This window comes from Furipterus horrens, unplaced genomic scaffold, assembly GCF_987537825.1.
Source record: "Furipterus horrens unplaced genomic scaffold, mFurHor1.1.pri manual_scaffold_17, whole genome shotgun sequence".
In the NCBI taxonomy this organism is placed as follows: Eukaryota; Metazoa; Chordata; class Mammalia; order Chiroptera; family Furipteridae; genus Furipterus; species Furipterus horrens.
The window spans coordinates 18,610,032-18,623,692 of record NW_028327187.1 but is presented as its reverse complement, the minus strand read 5'-3'; the positions used below and the strand labels follow the sequence as shown (position 1 = coordinate 18,623,692).

Genomic DNA, 13,661 nt, shown 5'->3' with positions numbered 1-13,661 from the left:
CTCTAACAAATGCTATATTGCTTTTGCAATTTAAGACTTGAAAGATAAAATTAATTAGGTGTAAAAAAAATCAAATTTGCCAATTACAGACTCATGAGAACTGAAGTTCCTCTTCTCAAATGTCAGACCCAGCTGGGAGTATCAATGGACTGCCTGTGGCTTCCTCAAACAATATTGCTCTCATTTTCATATCAGACTAATATTAGAACTGAATGGCAGTTTGAGTTATAGGAGAGAAGAAACTCATTTCAAAGGATAGGACAAGACAGGTGTGAACAGGATTCAGCTGTATGTGGGCTTGAACATCCAGTAAGGGACATGCTAGGGAATAGAGGAGGGATACAAAAGGGAAGGTGGGGACTTGCTAAGCACATATCCATTTTTAAATTACACTGAGGAAAAGGAAGAAACTGTTCCCTCCTAGTCTCTTCTGTTAATAAAGGCTCCCTACTACCAAGACCAAGAACTCCATCCAGTACCAGTGATAAGGGTGCTCTTTGGGGAACCTGGTCACTTCTCCTTATTTCAAACTATGCTCTGCAAGACACCAGGGAGCCCCCTTGGGGACTGCCAAGGGTTTGAGTAAGGGAGGAAAGGATGAAGGAAAAGCTCTGCCCTCCTTCACTCATTTCAAGCAGAGAAATTCTGCTTTACCTGACTTCTATATAAGACTTCTACTTAAGATTTCTTAGGTGGGAGAAATGGGTGAAGGGGGTTAGGGTCAAAGGGAAAAAAACTTCCAGTTATAAAATAAATAAGTCCTGGGAGTGCAATGTACAACATGGTGACTACAGTTAATAATACTATATTGCATATTTGAAAGTTACCAACAGAATAGATCTTAAAACTTCTTATCACAAGAAAAAAAAAAAGTAACCATGTGGGGTAATGGATGTTAACTAGGCTTAATGTGGTGATCATTTCACAATACATACAAATATCAATCCACTGTTGCACACATGAAACTAATACAATGTTACATGTAAATTATAGCTCAAAGAAAATTTTTGTTTAAATAAAGGGATATGCCAGTAAAATATAAAAACCACTTAGTTGAACTGAAGAAGTACACAAACTTGAAAATATATGAAAGAATATTACATTATGCAATTCAAATTGTCTTACCTTCAAAGAGTGCTTAAAATTGTACGACGGGTATCTAACAGAGCCTTCTCCACTTTCGGCACGCCTTTTACAAAACACAATGGCTTTTTCATACAAGAAAAGGTGCCGCTGCATTGGTTTGAATCTAGCAAAATCCTTCATTTTTGTAGCACCTTTTCTGTGTCCAATCCAAACACTGAATGCACCCTGCATTATCATCTTGCCCAGATCATTTAAGTTTCCCTTGAATGGAAAATCAAAACTGATTAGCACAAGGCAGGACTACATTCAGGTTTCTGACATCAACATTACAATATTTAGCTTTAACTATAAAAACCCTGAAGCATAATTGATATAGATTTTTAAATTTAATCATAAATTTTTACATTAAAACATGCCATGTGTCAAATAGTTACAAAATTACCATGGAGTGGGACATCTAAGAAGTTCCTCTTCCTGGGCTTCATGTTTCCATGTGGAGGTAGTTGAGATAGGGTAACTCTCCCCATCTCTTTCTCGATCCTTTGGCAATGGCATCAACTAGTCCTAGTTTCCTCACTGGGTGGAGCTTACCCCAAAGATTTGATCTTTTCCTTCCATATCTATCGTGGACTAAGAAAAGGAGCAATTCTGGGACAATATGTGTCCTTAGAAGACCCAAATATTCCTTGAAGCAGGATCACCCAAGGTCTGGACTTTGGGGTAGGCTGTTGGGGACAAGGGGGGTGTCACAAATCCACTTGGCTAGTGATCTGAAGCCAATTCTCCACTTTGCATTATTGGTAATAATGCTGACATTTGGGTCTATCTCCATTTGTCTGACTCCTCTTATTTCTCAACTGGTTCCAAGAGAGGAAGAAAGGGGTATGAACATGCTTATCCCCTAAAACTGCAACAATCATTAAAATCCACTTACCATATAACCATTTATTGCAAGCTGATGCATAGAGTCATTAACAGACTTCAGTAAATCCAGCATTGTGTCAAGTGCCTCATTTAGTTGTTCATATCCTTCACAGTCTTTGCTGTATTTTAATAATTCCTATAATAAGAAGTCAAAAATTAAACTTAATAGTAGCCAGATATTAATAGCTGAAGTAAGTGAATAAAATTTTGGCCAACATGCTTTCAAGGAGAAATTCAAAATAATGTCATTTTTTTGAGTAGTTTCTTTTATATGTTATTTGTCACATTAATACTGCATTTAATAACAATGTCAAAATTGAAGAAGAAATAGAATATTGACTAAACAGTGTAAAGCAAAGCACATTCAATACTTTTGGAACTGAAGAACAAAACTTTTAGGACATACTAGAGATTAGTTTGTAAAGCAATTATACATTTTTTGGTCCTCTACATACAACAGTTTGTTTTATTTATTATGCATATACAATAGAACATTGTGAAAATACATTTTAAAACAAGCTATGCAGTGTTCATAATTAATACAACATTTCACATTACAGAAGGGATGTACTGTCTTCACTTTCCACTGAGAAGATCCATTTGAAATGTAGTTGCAAAACTCTAAGAAGTATTTGCTTAGTTCTTAACAACAATAAAAGTTCTGCAATAAATGTTATACATATGTCATTGTAACTTCTATGGATAATTAAATAGCTAAAAGGATGCCAGGTATTCTCAGCTTCTCATCTATGTCTCCAGTATTTGCATAGCCAGTGAATCAAAGATCACACTGCATTGATCCTACCACTAAATCTAGCCTTCCCAGTCATTGAGTCTACCTATTTCTAGTGCTTCCTAGTCAGCTACTCCCTTTTTAATGGCTTTGGCACATCTGACCCAAAGAAGTAAGTAAAGAAGCAAAGGTTTAATGTACTTACTTTCAACAGTAACTGATATTTAGTGAGTCGTTGCACTGGTTTGAGTAGATAGGAATCCAGACCAAGTCTGTGTTTTAATTTCTTTTGGCATTCCTGTCATTAAAATATAATTATCAATAAATTTAAATTAAGACATATACCTGTGAAAATGCCAAGTGATTAGACCCAATGCATGGTGATTTCTTACCTCTCAAGGAAAATTTACCAGAAAATCACTGTTACATATGGTATGCCCATTAGAAGCAGAAAATTCCAAAATTTCAAAGACTAAAAGTTTTACATATAAATTCACATCGATGTGGAATGTTTAAAAGGTGAGAAAGCAATGAATGACCATAGATGAACATTATTAAAAAGTCCTTCAATATACCCAAGAAAATTATCAGAAGGCTCTGCTCCATAGACCTAGGCCCAGAAAAGAAAAAGGTTATACTGAATATAAATCAGACTGGGCATGAGAAGAGTTTTTATAAATATCAAAAGGAAAATACACTCCTCATCAACTGGTGCTATATTTTATTTAATTATTGTCTCAGTGCCACGATAAACATAAGGGTCATGACTTTGGGTCCTGGAAACATTGTAGGGTCCATAATAAGAACAAGATGGAGGCTGGATAGGATGAAGAAGCACAGAACACAAAAGGAGCGAGAGAGGTAATACCTATGTAAGATCCAGGATGCTCTTCTAGATATGGATAAAATCCAATACATAATCTAACTCAATCAATTATCAACTGACAGAAATGGTGGACAAACACATGCATTTAGCTCTCCTCACACATGAAACGCAACTAAAATGATGGAAAAGTCATTTTTACACAGCAAAATCCAAGTTACAAAGATGGGAGAGGAAAAAACATTAACAAAATTTGGAAATTGGAAATCAAATTAACAAGTGGTAAACAAGTGAGCATTTAAAAGTGAATCTGAAGTTGACAGAGGGGAAACAACCTAAGTGCCCATCTGTAGATGAGTGGATCAAAAAACTGTGGTACATTTACACAATGGAATACTATGCAGCAGAGAGAAAGAAGGAACTCCTGCCATTTGCAACAACATGGATGGAACTAGAGAGAATTATGCTTAGTGAAATAAGCCAGGCAAAGAAAGAAAAATACCATATGATATCACCTAATACAGGAAACTAAAGAACACAAACAAAAGAACTAAATAGAACAAAGAGCAGAATAGCAGTCAATAGGGTGGAGGGGGGAGGGAGAGAAGGAGGATAAGTAAGGGAAGGGTTTAGTCAAAGAACATGTATAAATGTCTGATGGATACGGACAACGGGGAGGGATATGATTGCGGGAGAGGGGTGGGCTGGGTGGGGGAGAGAAATGGGGGGAAATGGGACAACTGTAATTGAAAAACCAAAAATAATAATAATAAAAAAAAGAAAAGCCAGGGAGCAACTCAATTTATGTTATAGAACACTTTTCCTACCCCCACAGTGAATTACAGACACCAAGTACCTCTGAAAGAGGGAGGTTGAGGGCAGGGTTTGAAAAAAGATAGTTGCTGAAAGTACATTAAAGAAGTAATTAGAATGCCCTGACCAGCATGGCTCAGTTGGTTAAGCATCATCCTGAAAGGCTAAAGGCTTACGGTTCAATTCCCAGTCAGGGCACAGGCTTGGGTCGCAGGCCAGGTCCCTGGTTGGGATGCGTGCAAGAGGCAACCTATTGAAATTTCTCACATCAATGTTTCTCGCCCTCTCTTTCTCGCTCCCTACCCCTGTCTCTAAAAATAAATAAATAAAATATTTTTTAAAAAAGAAGTAATTAGATACTAACAAGTGTTGGTGAGATGGTAGAGCAATCAGTACCCTCAGACACTGTTGGGAGAAATATAAAATGGTGCAGCAACTTTGGAAAACAATCTAGAAGTTCTTCTAGAAGTTAAGAGTTACCATATGACCCAGCAATATCACACTCAGGTATATGGCCAAGAGATGAAAATATATGTCCACACAAAAACTTGTACATGACAGGTGCAAGCAACACAAATGTCCATTAGCTAATGAATGAGTAAATACAATAGGGAGTACTTATACAAAGGAATATTATTTGGCCTTAAAATGGAATGAAGTACTGATACATGCCACATTATGGATGAACCTCAAAAACATTATGTTGAATAAATAAAGTCAAACACAAAAGACCAGATATTACTTCATTTATATGAAATGTTCAGAATAAGCAAATCTATAGAAAGCAGATTAGTGATTGCAGAGGGCTGTGAGTATTGGGGAAAAATGGGAAGTGACTGCTAAAAAGTTATAGGAATGTTTTGTGGACTGATGAAACAGCTTGAGGCATATCACCCAACAGTGAGGATCATGGTCAATAAACCCACATATGCACAGGAAACTTCCAATGAGCTTTTTAAAAAAAAAAATTATTCACTTACTTTTAGAGAGAGGGGAAAGGAGGGAGATAGAGAGTGAGAGAAACATCAATTTGTGGTTGTCTCTTCCCCACCCCCAACTGGAGATCTGGCTTGCAACTCAGGCATATGCCCTGACTAGGAATCAAACCAAAGATCCTTTGGTTCACAGGCTGGTACTCAATCCACTGAGCCACTCCAGCCAGGGCCCAATGAACTTTTTAGTGCATATTCCTAATGTAAGGGGACAAACAAGTATAATCAGACTTCGAGGAAAATACCTAATATGAGTAAAAGGAACAAAGTGAAGAAAAACAAAAGCAATCTGAATACAATAGAAACTATGCGAAGAATAAAACTATTTTTAAAAGGAAAATCTATTATTATTGTCTTCATAGAGATAAGTGAAGAAAACATGAAACAAAAACCGGGTTCTATTAAAAGAAACATAGAGAGAACAAAAAAGGGTAGAAGCTCTTCAAAATTAAGAACATAATGGCAGAAACAGAACCCTCAATACAAGAACTGGAAGATAAATTCCAGACAATGGAGCAAAAAGACAAAGAGCTAAAAAATGTAAAGAAAAGATTATCCAACATCTGTACAACAGAAATTCCAGAGAAAACTGAGAAAATTGTGTAGAGAGAATCAAAGAAAAAAATTCAAGTAAATTTGGATAAGAGGTTCCAAATTCAAAGGTATCACCATAAGACTAGCTTAATGGATGAAAATAGTGCTACCATCATGGCACAGCACTGTGAAATTTCAGAATGCTGAGAATAAAAGAAATTCCCACAAGCTTTTAGAAGATGACAAAAATTAGGTCACATACAAAGGAACAAAAATTACAATGGCATCAAATTTTGAAACAGCAATATTGGCAGGCAGAAGAAAATGGGGCATTTGCCTTTAAAATTTGAAGGGAAACTATTTCTGTACAGAATGTTATACCCAGCCAACTTAGCAATCAAGTGTTAGGGCAGCATAAAGATATATGCAGATGTGCAAGCTCTTAAAAACCTTTACCTACCATGCACACTTTCCCAGTAAAACTACTGGAGAATGTGTTCCACCAGTCAAGTGAGTAAAACAAGGAAGACAAAGATAGGGCACCTAGGAAACAGGAGAGCCTACACAAGAAAGACATGGATGAACAGAATCCCTAAAATGATATTCACCAACATCCCAAGATGTCAGCTGCACGACAGGTCTAGTGAGTCTAGATGAGTATGTCAGAAGACTCTAAAGAGATTTATTCAAGACAAAATTCAGTTTAAATGTATTAAGAAAAGATTTATGTAACTCTTACACTGGGAAAGTTTGGGGTAGAATAAGAATAAGTACCTAAAAGATTAAGTGAGTAAAAGACAATTGAAAAAAGAAACACAAAAGGGAAGGAAAAACCATCTTATGTCACAGAATTCATCTAAGCATAGAAATCACATGGTCTTAATAATTTAACACCATGTATCATCCTAACCAAAATTACAATATAACTATATTGAATGATTTGAAGGAAAGAAGTATGTGTATGTGGGGGGAGGGGTTGTGAGGAGAAAATGGGAATAGTGAAGGAGAGCTAACTCTTTATCTTCCATGGTGGGAAGGAGCAATATAAGCATGATGTTGCAAATAAGGAGGTAAATACCTAAAGCAGTAGCTAAAAGAGCTGAAAGTGGTTGCTTCTGGGGAGCAGCATAAATGAGGCTGTGTGCATGTGTGTGTGTTTTGGGGATGGTAAATTTTCTCTTAATATATGTATATATTGATTAAAGTACTTAAAGTACTTTCCCTTAAAGTAGAAAATGAATTTATAAATAAGAACTATCCCACTATCTCCCAGAAAGAGTATATCCAAAACCTGAATAATTACTATACCTGGAAAAAGGCGCATTCTGAATACTTCTTCCAAACTGCCTCTGATCTGGGCTTATTCTGACAATACTTTGCATATATCTGAAAATCAGCTTTCTGTGATAAAAGCAAATTCAAGCATATTACCAATGTGTGAACATGTACGTTTCTTATTAAGTAAGGCTGAGCAAGAGTGAGTGCACCTAAACATTACAGGGAATGTGGTCTAAAGGGCTGCCACATGGGCAGTTGCTCAGGAACCCTCTTTGAAGTCGAAGAACAGCACGCCATCAGACCAGGTAGACAGACATAATTATCCAACTAATTTCATAGCTTCCACTTACCAAATTTGAGAGGTAGAGGTAGAAAAGCGTTCTCTGAATGCACTCATATTTTCATAACTGTGAACTAATAGAAATATGCTCTTTCTATGCTGTTAGTCACTCAATCGCTGGTGAGTGAACTTGTAGCTAACTTTCAATGGCCTTGGTTTATCATTAGGACATCATCATTGTACCATAACCCACTAGGCATCTCCCTGTGCTATTCTCTCTCCCTAAGATCATCTTTATTTGACCCTTATCTAATGGGCCGCCTCCTACTCACCCTTTAACATTCATTTCATGAATCAACTCTTCTATAAAGCCATCATTTATACCTCTGGTGTATGTAGGATGCACATCTTCTTGGCCCCTATAGGTCCTTTGTATATGTCTAACATAGCACAACTCACACTGTACACATGGATTCCCTGTTTTTCTCCATGAATAGTCTTGGGCTTGGTACCTACATAGCCTAGCACAGTGTCTGGTGCAAAATAGGTTCTCAGTAGATGGCTGTTGAATGAATGAACATATCAAAGGGCATTTATTAAATTAATACTGGTTGCTAAGAACTCTGCTAACTGTATGAGAGATATAACAATATACAGGACATGGACCCTGCCTCAAAGAGTTTCCAATCAAGTTGGAGTTTGAATATATGTAAAGATGCATAGTAAATGTAAAGTCCCCAGTAACACAGTCATCAAGTCCCACAGGAGTCCAAAGGAAAGAGAGACTGCTGTGGCTTAGAGAATCTGGACACAGTTTAAATGCATTTAAAATTAGGGTATATTGAGAAAGGTAATAACACAAATTTCTTTCTTAACCTTACTATTTTCTCAGTTCATAAACACTTTCTGAGATATCTATTAGGAAGCTTTCGATAATCACTCTATCCATTTGACTCTGAAACTAAGACAGAACTGTTATTTTAGGAACAGGAGGAACTAGAGAAGCAGAGAACATTCTGAGAGGAAGCTCTAATGGAGGAGAGTATGAATATAAAACTTGGGGATTCAGTTGTATTAAGTATACTCTTGGGACATGGAGAAATGAGCTTCCCTGAATGATCTCATAAAATAAAAAGAACAGACAGCTCTCTGTTTTTGCAAAGTTCCTGTGATAGATGCCTTGGATCTGAAAGCCAGATTACATCTGATCTACACTAAGTGTTCACATGTATTAGGGGGAAATAGCAAGGCATCTCTTAGGCTAAAAATTAACCAAGCCAAGAATGGTTGTGCTAAGATGGTCCCAACTCTCACATCTTCATAGCGAGGATGGTCCCTAAACTCCTGGGATCACCCAGGGGTCAGTAATCACAAGCTGAGCCATTGAAGCAGTTGGTAACACAGAACACAATGGCCATTTGCATGCTCTTGATACCCCATTGCACCAGTTTCTGTAACAAAATCTAGTTTAGCATTAAATACTTGCCGGAGTGATGTGTCTCCTCTAAAAACATAGACATAAAAAACAATACATACCTTGTCTCTAAATCTATTCTTATAAAATGAGCTGCTATTTTGGTGGTCCATATTTATATATTTTTAAATAATAATTGAACTAACCCTTTCCAGGAAACACAGTCCCACTCTTTCTGGTGCATCAGTGCAAGCTTCCAGACTGTTCATGAAAAGGCTATGAAAATTTCAGAGAAAAAAAAATTTTTATGTGAAATAAATTGGTCAATTGTCCTTTAAATAATATTAAGAAAAAGAAAATTCAAATCAGTCATTACATACTTGCTATGGAATTCATATATTTCTGCCATATTTCCAAAGAGAACATCCTTTTTATTTCTCAGGGGAGGTGGCATAAGATCAAACATCTCTGGATTATCCATCTCCGCTTTATAGCCCTACCCAAAATAAATATATTTATTCATTTAAAAATATTTACATAAAACAGTTGATGCTTTATAGCCCTACCCAAAATAAATACATTTATTCATTTAAAAATATTTACATAAACAGTTGATTGGGCCACCAAAGGTGTAGGTACAGCAAAATGTATAGGTGATTAGTGGGTTAAACTGTTTATAATTTTAATATTCAAATATTCTAGTCCCCAAATTTATCCATTATCATTATTATTATTTTTTAGAAAGTAGGACAAGGAAGTGAAGGTTTGTCACTCAATGGGTGGAACAAAGTGACAGCTCTTTGGCCTTCAGGATATTTAATAGAGCAGGAAACAAAATAGAAACCAAGTATGACAAATTATAGTACAGATCATCAAAAAATATTTAAGCTTTTTCAGACCAAATTCATACTATGAAATTTGTATGAAATGAATATTTTTCTCCCCCTTGTAGTTCTTTACATCACAATCTCTAAAAAGTACCATGGGAATAATTAGAGCAATCTGCCATATCCCTAAAAGAACAGCTTCTCTCTTCTGTAGTAAATTATGAATCTACAATTCTCACCCCTGAGGGAGAACCTGAATACACTCATCTGACAAACATGCAGCTTCAAACCATAACAGAAACACCCACTGTTGCCATGTCACCTTCAGGGAAGGATAAAGAGAAGACTGCCTTAAACACTTCCTACCAGATGTAGTAAGGGAGCATTCAGGAAAAGATGGGAAAATACAGTGAATCCCTTACCAACAAAACAGTGAAGAGCTCGCGAACATACACCTTCTCAGTTTGTATCAGCTCATTTAGGACGTGGCTAAAATGAAAAGACCATATTTATCAATTATTTTATCACTTGAGAATTGTAGTACAACGTTTCAGTTATTATCACTATAAATTGTCTAATGTAAAAATTGTTACATTAGTGGTGTAGTGGTTTTAGTTTTATTATCAAAATATAATATTAAGTCTATGGTTTCCAGAATAAATACCAACCACAAGATTCTAAAATATACTTAAAAGAAAGGGAAGAGGGGCTCTGGAGTTATTTTTAAGTGGGAAAAAAATCAATTTTTTTCTAACTCACTAAGCTTAAGAATCAATTTCCTAAAACCTCGCAATCTCTACTACTAAAAATTTGGGGAATAGTTTTTGGGGGACAGCAGTTTCTGAGCTATACTTCCCTATCTCCCTCTCCCTCAAAAAGAAATATTAGCATTTTAGGAATAATTTTTTCCTTTTCCCAGTAATGTTCTGAAATTTTCCAAGACATTAAATGGATTTATTATAATGGTTTTCCCAAGTATAAATTATACGAAAGTTTCTGTAGTAAGTTTGATTACTGTCTCTTCAAAATAAAAACATTTTCCTTTCAATGTCATTTCCAATTGACATCATATTTAAAATTCATTTCCTCATTCCCTAATGTAAGTAACTCTTTTAATTTAATTTCTATCATTGGTCTCTTTATTTTTACGCTTTCAGCATTAACATTTAACAATATACACACATACACACAGGGTGGGCAAAAGTAGGCTTACAGTTGTAAGTACATGAAACAGTTTATCCTTGTATTATTATTTATTAATTGCATTATTTTCTTTTCAAACAACTGTACACCTACTTTCTCCTTACCCTGTATATGTGTACATACACCTTGCCCTAAAATACTGGCTACTTAAAAATCTATGATATAGAAATTAAAAGATGGATATAATTATGTATGGAATATTAACAAAATACTATAAAGCGAACAAAATAATGATTATTAATATCTATAAAATAACACTGTAAATATACATAATTCTTTGTAGTTTTTAGAACACTGTCCCGTTAACTCTAACCTCTTTTGCATAAGAGGGGAATAGATTCTGAAAAGGTCCAGTTAATTTTCAGGTCACATAAACTGAGCATAGGTTGGCCAGGCCTAAATCCAAGGTTTATGATGATATCTCAACAAGTGCTCTTTTCATCACACCCTGCATAACCCCATACTGCGAAATCAAAACCCCAAGCATGTTTGCCTTGAACACTAAATCGGTGACTCCTACTAATAGACTGTATATGAATATCTGTTAATAAAATAAAAGATACTTCTTTAAAATATCCAAGCTATTTTTGTTGTCCAAACTGGAGGATTGACCAGAACTTCTGTTTTCCCGACAATCATGCACCACTTCAACCTGAAATGATGAAAATAACTTCATTTAGCATCTAAGTAGGTACAGTTCTTCAAGGAAATCAAGTTCAAATTAATTTTTCTCTAACTGTAGCTAAATTGAAAAATATGATTATTATTCTTTCAGACATAACTCTGATGTGCAGTAGTAAGAAATGATTTGAGTTGCCCAAGAGAACAGACTGTAACATACTAATTAGAATTTATTTCATATATTAAGTCATGTTTTATTTATTTGGCACTTTGGGAAAATAAAGTTAATTCATAAAAAGCTGATTATGTAAATAAGTTTATTCACTGAAGAACCAAAATGGCTTTTTAACCTTAATGAGTTTTGATGAAAACCTTTCTAGAGCATATTACATGAATCCTTGAATTCTTTAACCAAGGATACAAACATCATTGGCCCCTTTCCCACTGACTAGTGACATAAGTCATGAAGGTGAATGATACGACAAACTCTAATGATACTCTAGAGCTAGTACGATGTGCAGAAGTGTCTGTTTCTTGACATGGCTGCAACCTGTTCATCTGTCTCCATTCTCAGTCACATGTCAATTTTGCCACAAGCGACCTTCCTCATCATCCTCAACTGCTATCTTATGTGCAACCTCTGTGGGACTTGGTCTTGTCTTACTGAGTCAACCGCATGAGATTTATCACAAAATGAGGTCATTTTTCTTCAGAAGCATCTGAAGTATCCAGGGACCCTGCTTTTATTGGACAGCTGAGATAAGCAAAAAGCCTAACCTCCACGTAAATGTAGCACTACTCTGTAACAACTAGAACCCAAAATTAAGTATGGGATCTATCAGCTAAAAAGCATTTCCACAGAATATGACCTACTTATTACAAATGCAGACGGAAAGGAGCATTTATTGACTACTTTATATGTAACATCAGGCACAATCCTAGGTCCTTAACACACGTCATTATATCAAATCTTCACAGCAATTTAGCAAGCTATGGCATACTTATTCCCACTTATTCCCATTTTACAGATAGGAAAACTGAGGCTCAGAGAGGTTTAGAACAGGGCCAAGGCTGAATACCTAGTAAGTAATGAAACAGAGTCAAGCCCATGGTCTGCCAACAATATCATGCTCCCTCTTTAAGAATGTGCTCTGATTTATGTCTGCTCAATGTACCAACTATTAGCATTTTAATACTGAAAATACTTCATACACTACTTATAGGATAGGTATGCATTATTTACCTCTAACAGGTTTCTGAAATACAAGTTTGAAAAGTTCTGAAACATAAACTTATACTTTTAAATTCTTAAGATTGTGCAAATTGACTTGAATTGGAATAATGTGTGCATTTTAGAACCAGGTCCACCAGCTATAAATCTCACCGAGAAAATGTACAGAGCCACAGTCTCCTTTTTTTTAATGGATATATGCAATTGAATAAATACACAGAGTGGAATGTTATGGTAGTCATGAGTTCAATCTAGAACCAAAAGACATGTAAGACCATGGAATTGGGCATTCAGCCTGTTTCCTTCTTGAAACCAGAAGCTGTGGCTGTACAACATGATAACCAGGCATGGTATGTCAGTATAGGCCATTCACTAGCCTGTTAATTATATAAAACCCTTAGAACTCTACCCTATGTCATATACCGCACATTACTTAAAGTACTTCACAACTATTAGATTATTTTATCTTCATACTAATTCCATGATAAAGATGTTCTATTATCATCCCCATTTTATAGATAAGGAAACTGAGTTCCAGAGAACTTACCAAGGTTATACAGCCAGGGAGCGATGGAGATGGGATTATAAACCAGGCAGACTAGTTCTACAATCTGTATCACTATGACAAACTGCCTCTTGGAGATATATTATTGTCCTTATTTACCATCAAGAACACACAAAGAAAAGGTCGGGTGTTGCAGTTACAATGAGGCTACTCTCTGCAGATACCAGAATATCAATGATAACTGAGAAGGAATTGTGTATTTACTAAGAAATGAGTAAATGCCTTTTTTGAGCCCAAAGTGGCATCCATTAGAACTTGTCCTTGGCCCATGCTTCAGTGCTTACAGGACTAGAATTCGTTATGAAAGAAATCCCATTTATAAAAATGTGCAACACTT

At 35.8% G+C, this 13,661-nt stretch overlaps 1 protein-coding gene across 1 annotated transcript in view; it reads right to left on the bottom strand.

Annotated features, from left to right (window-relative positions):
• The window catches only part of MCF2 (MCF.2 cell line derived transforming sequence), an 83,794-nt gene that overhangs the window by 27,960 nt on the left and 42,173 nt on the right, over positions 1 to 13,661 (bottom strand). Inside the window, exons 14-21 of the mRNA XM_090265355.1 lie at positions 11,471 to 11,559; positions 10,127 to 10,193; positions 9,258 to 9,373; positions 9,084 to 9,153; positions 7,214 to 7,306; positions 2,949 to 3,041; positions 2,021 to 2,146; positions 1,126 to 1,347 (exon numbers count right to left, since the gene is read on the bottom strand). Coding sequence (XP_090121481.1) covers positions 1,126 to 1,347; positions 2,021 to 2,146; positions 2,949 to 3,041; positions 7,214 to 7,306; positions 9,084 to 9,153; positions 9,258 to 9,373; positions 10,127 to 10,193; positions 11,471 to 11,559 — 876 coding nt within the window. The remainder of the gene's footprint in view (positions 1 to 1,125; positions 1,348 to 2,020; positions 2,147 to 2,948; positions 3,042 to 7,213; positions 7,307 to 9,083; positions 9,154 to 9,257; positions 9,374 to 10,126; positions 10,194 to 11,470; positions 11,560 to 13,661) is intronic.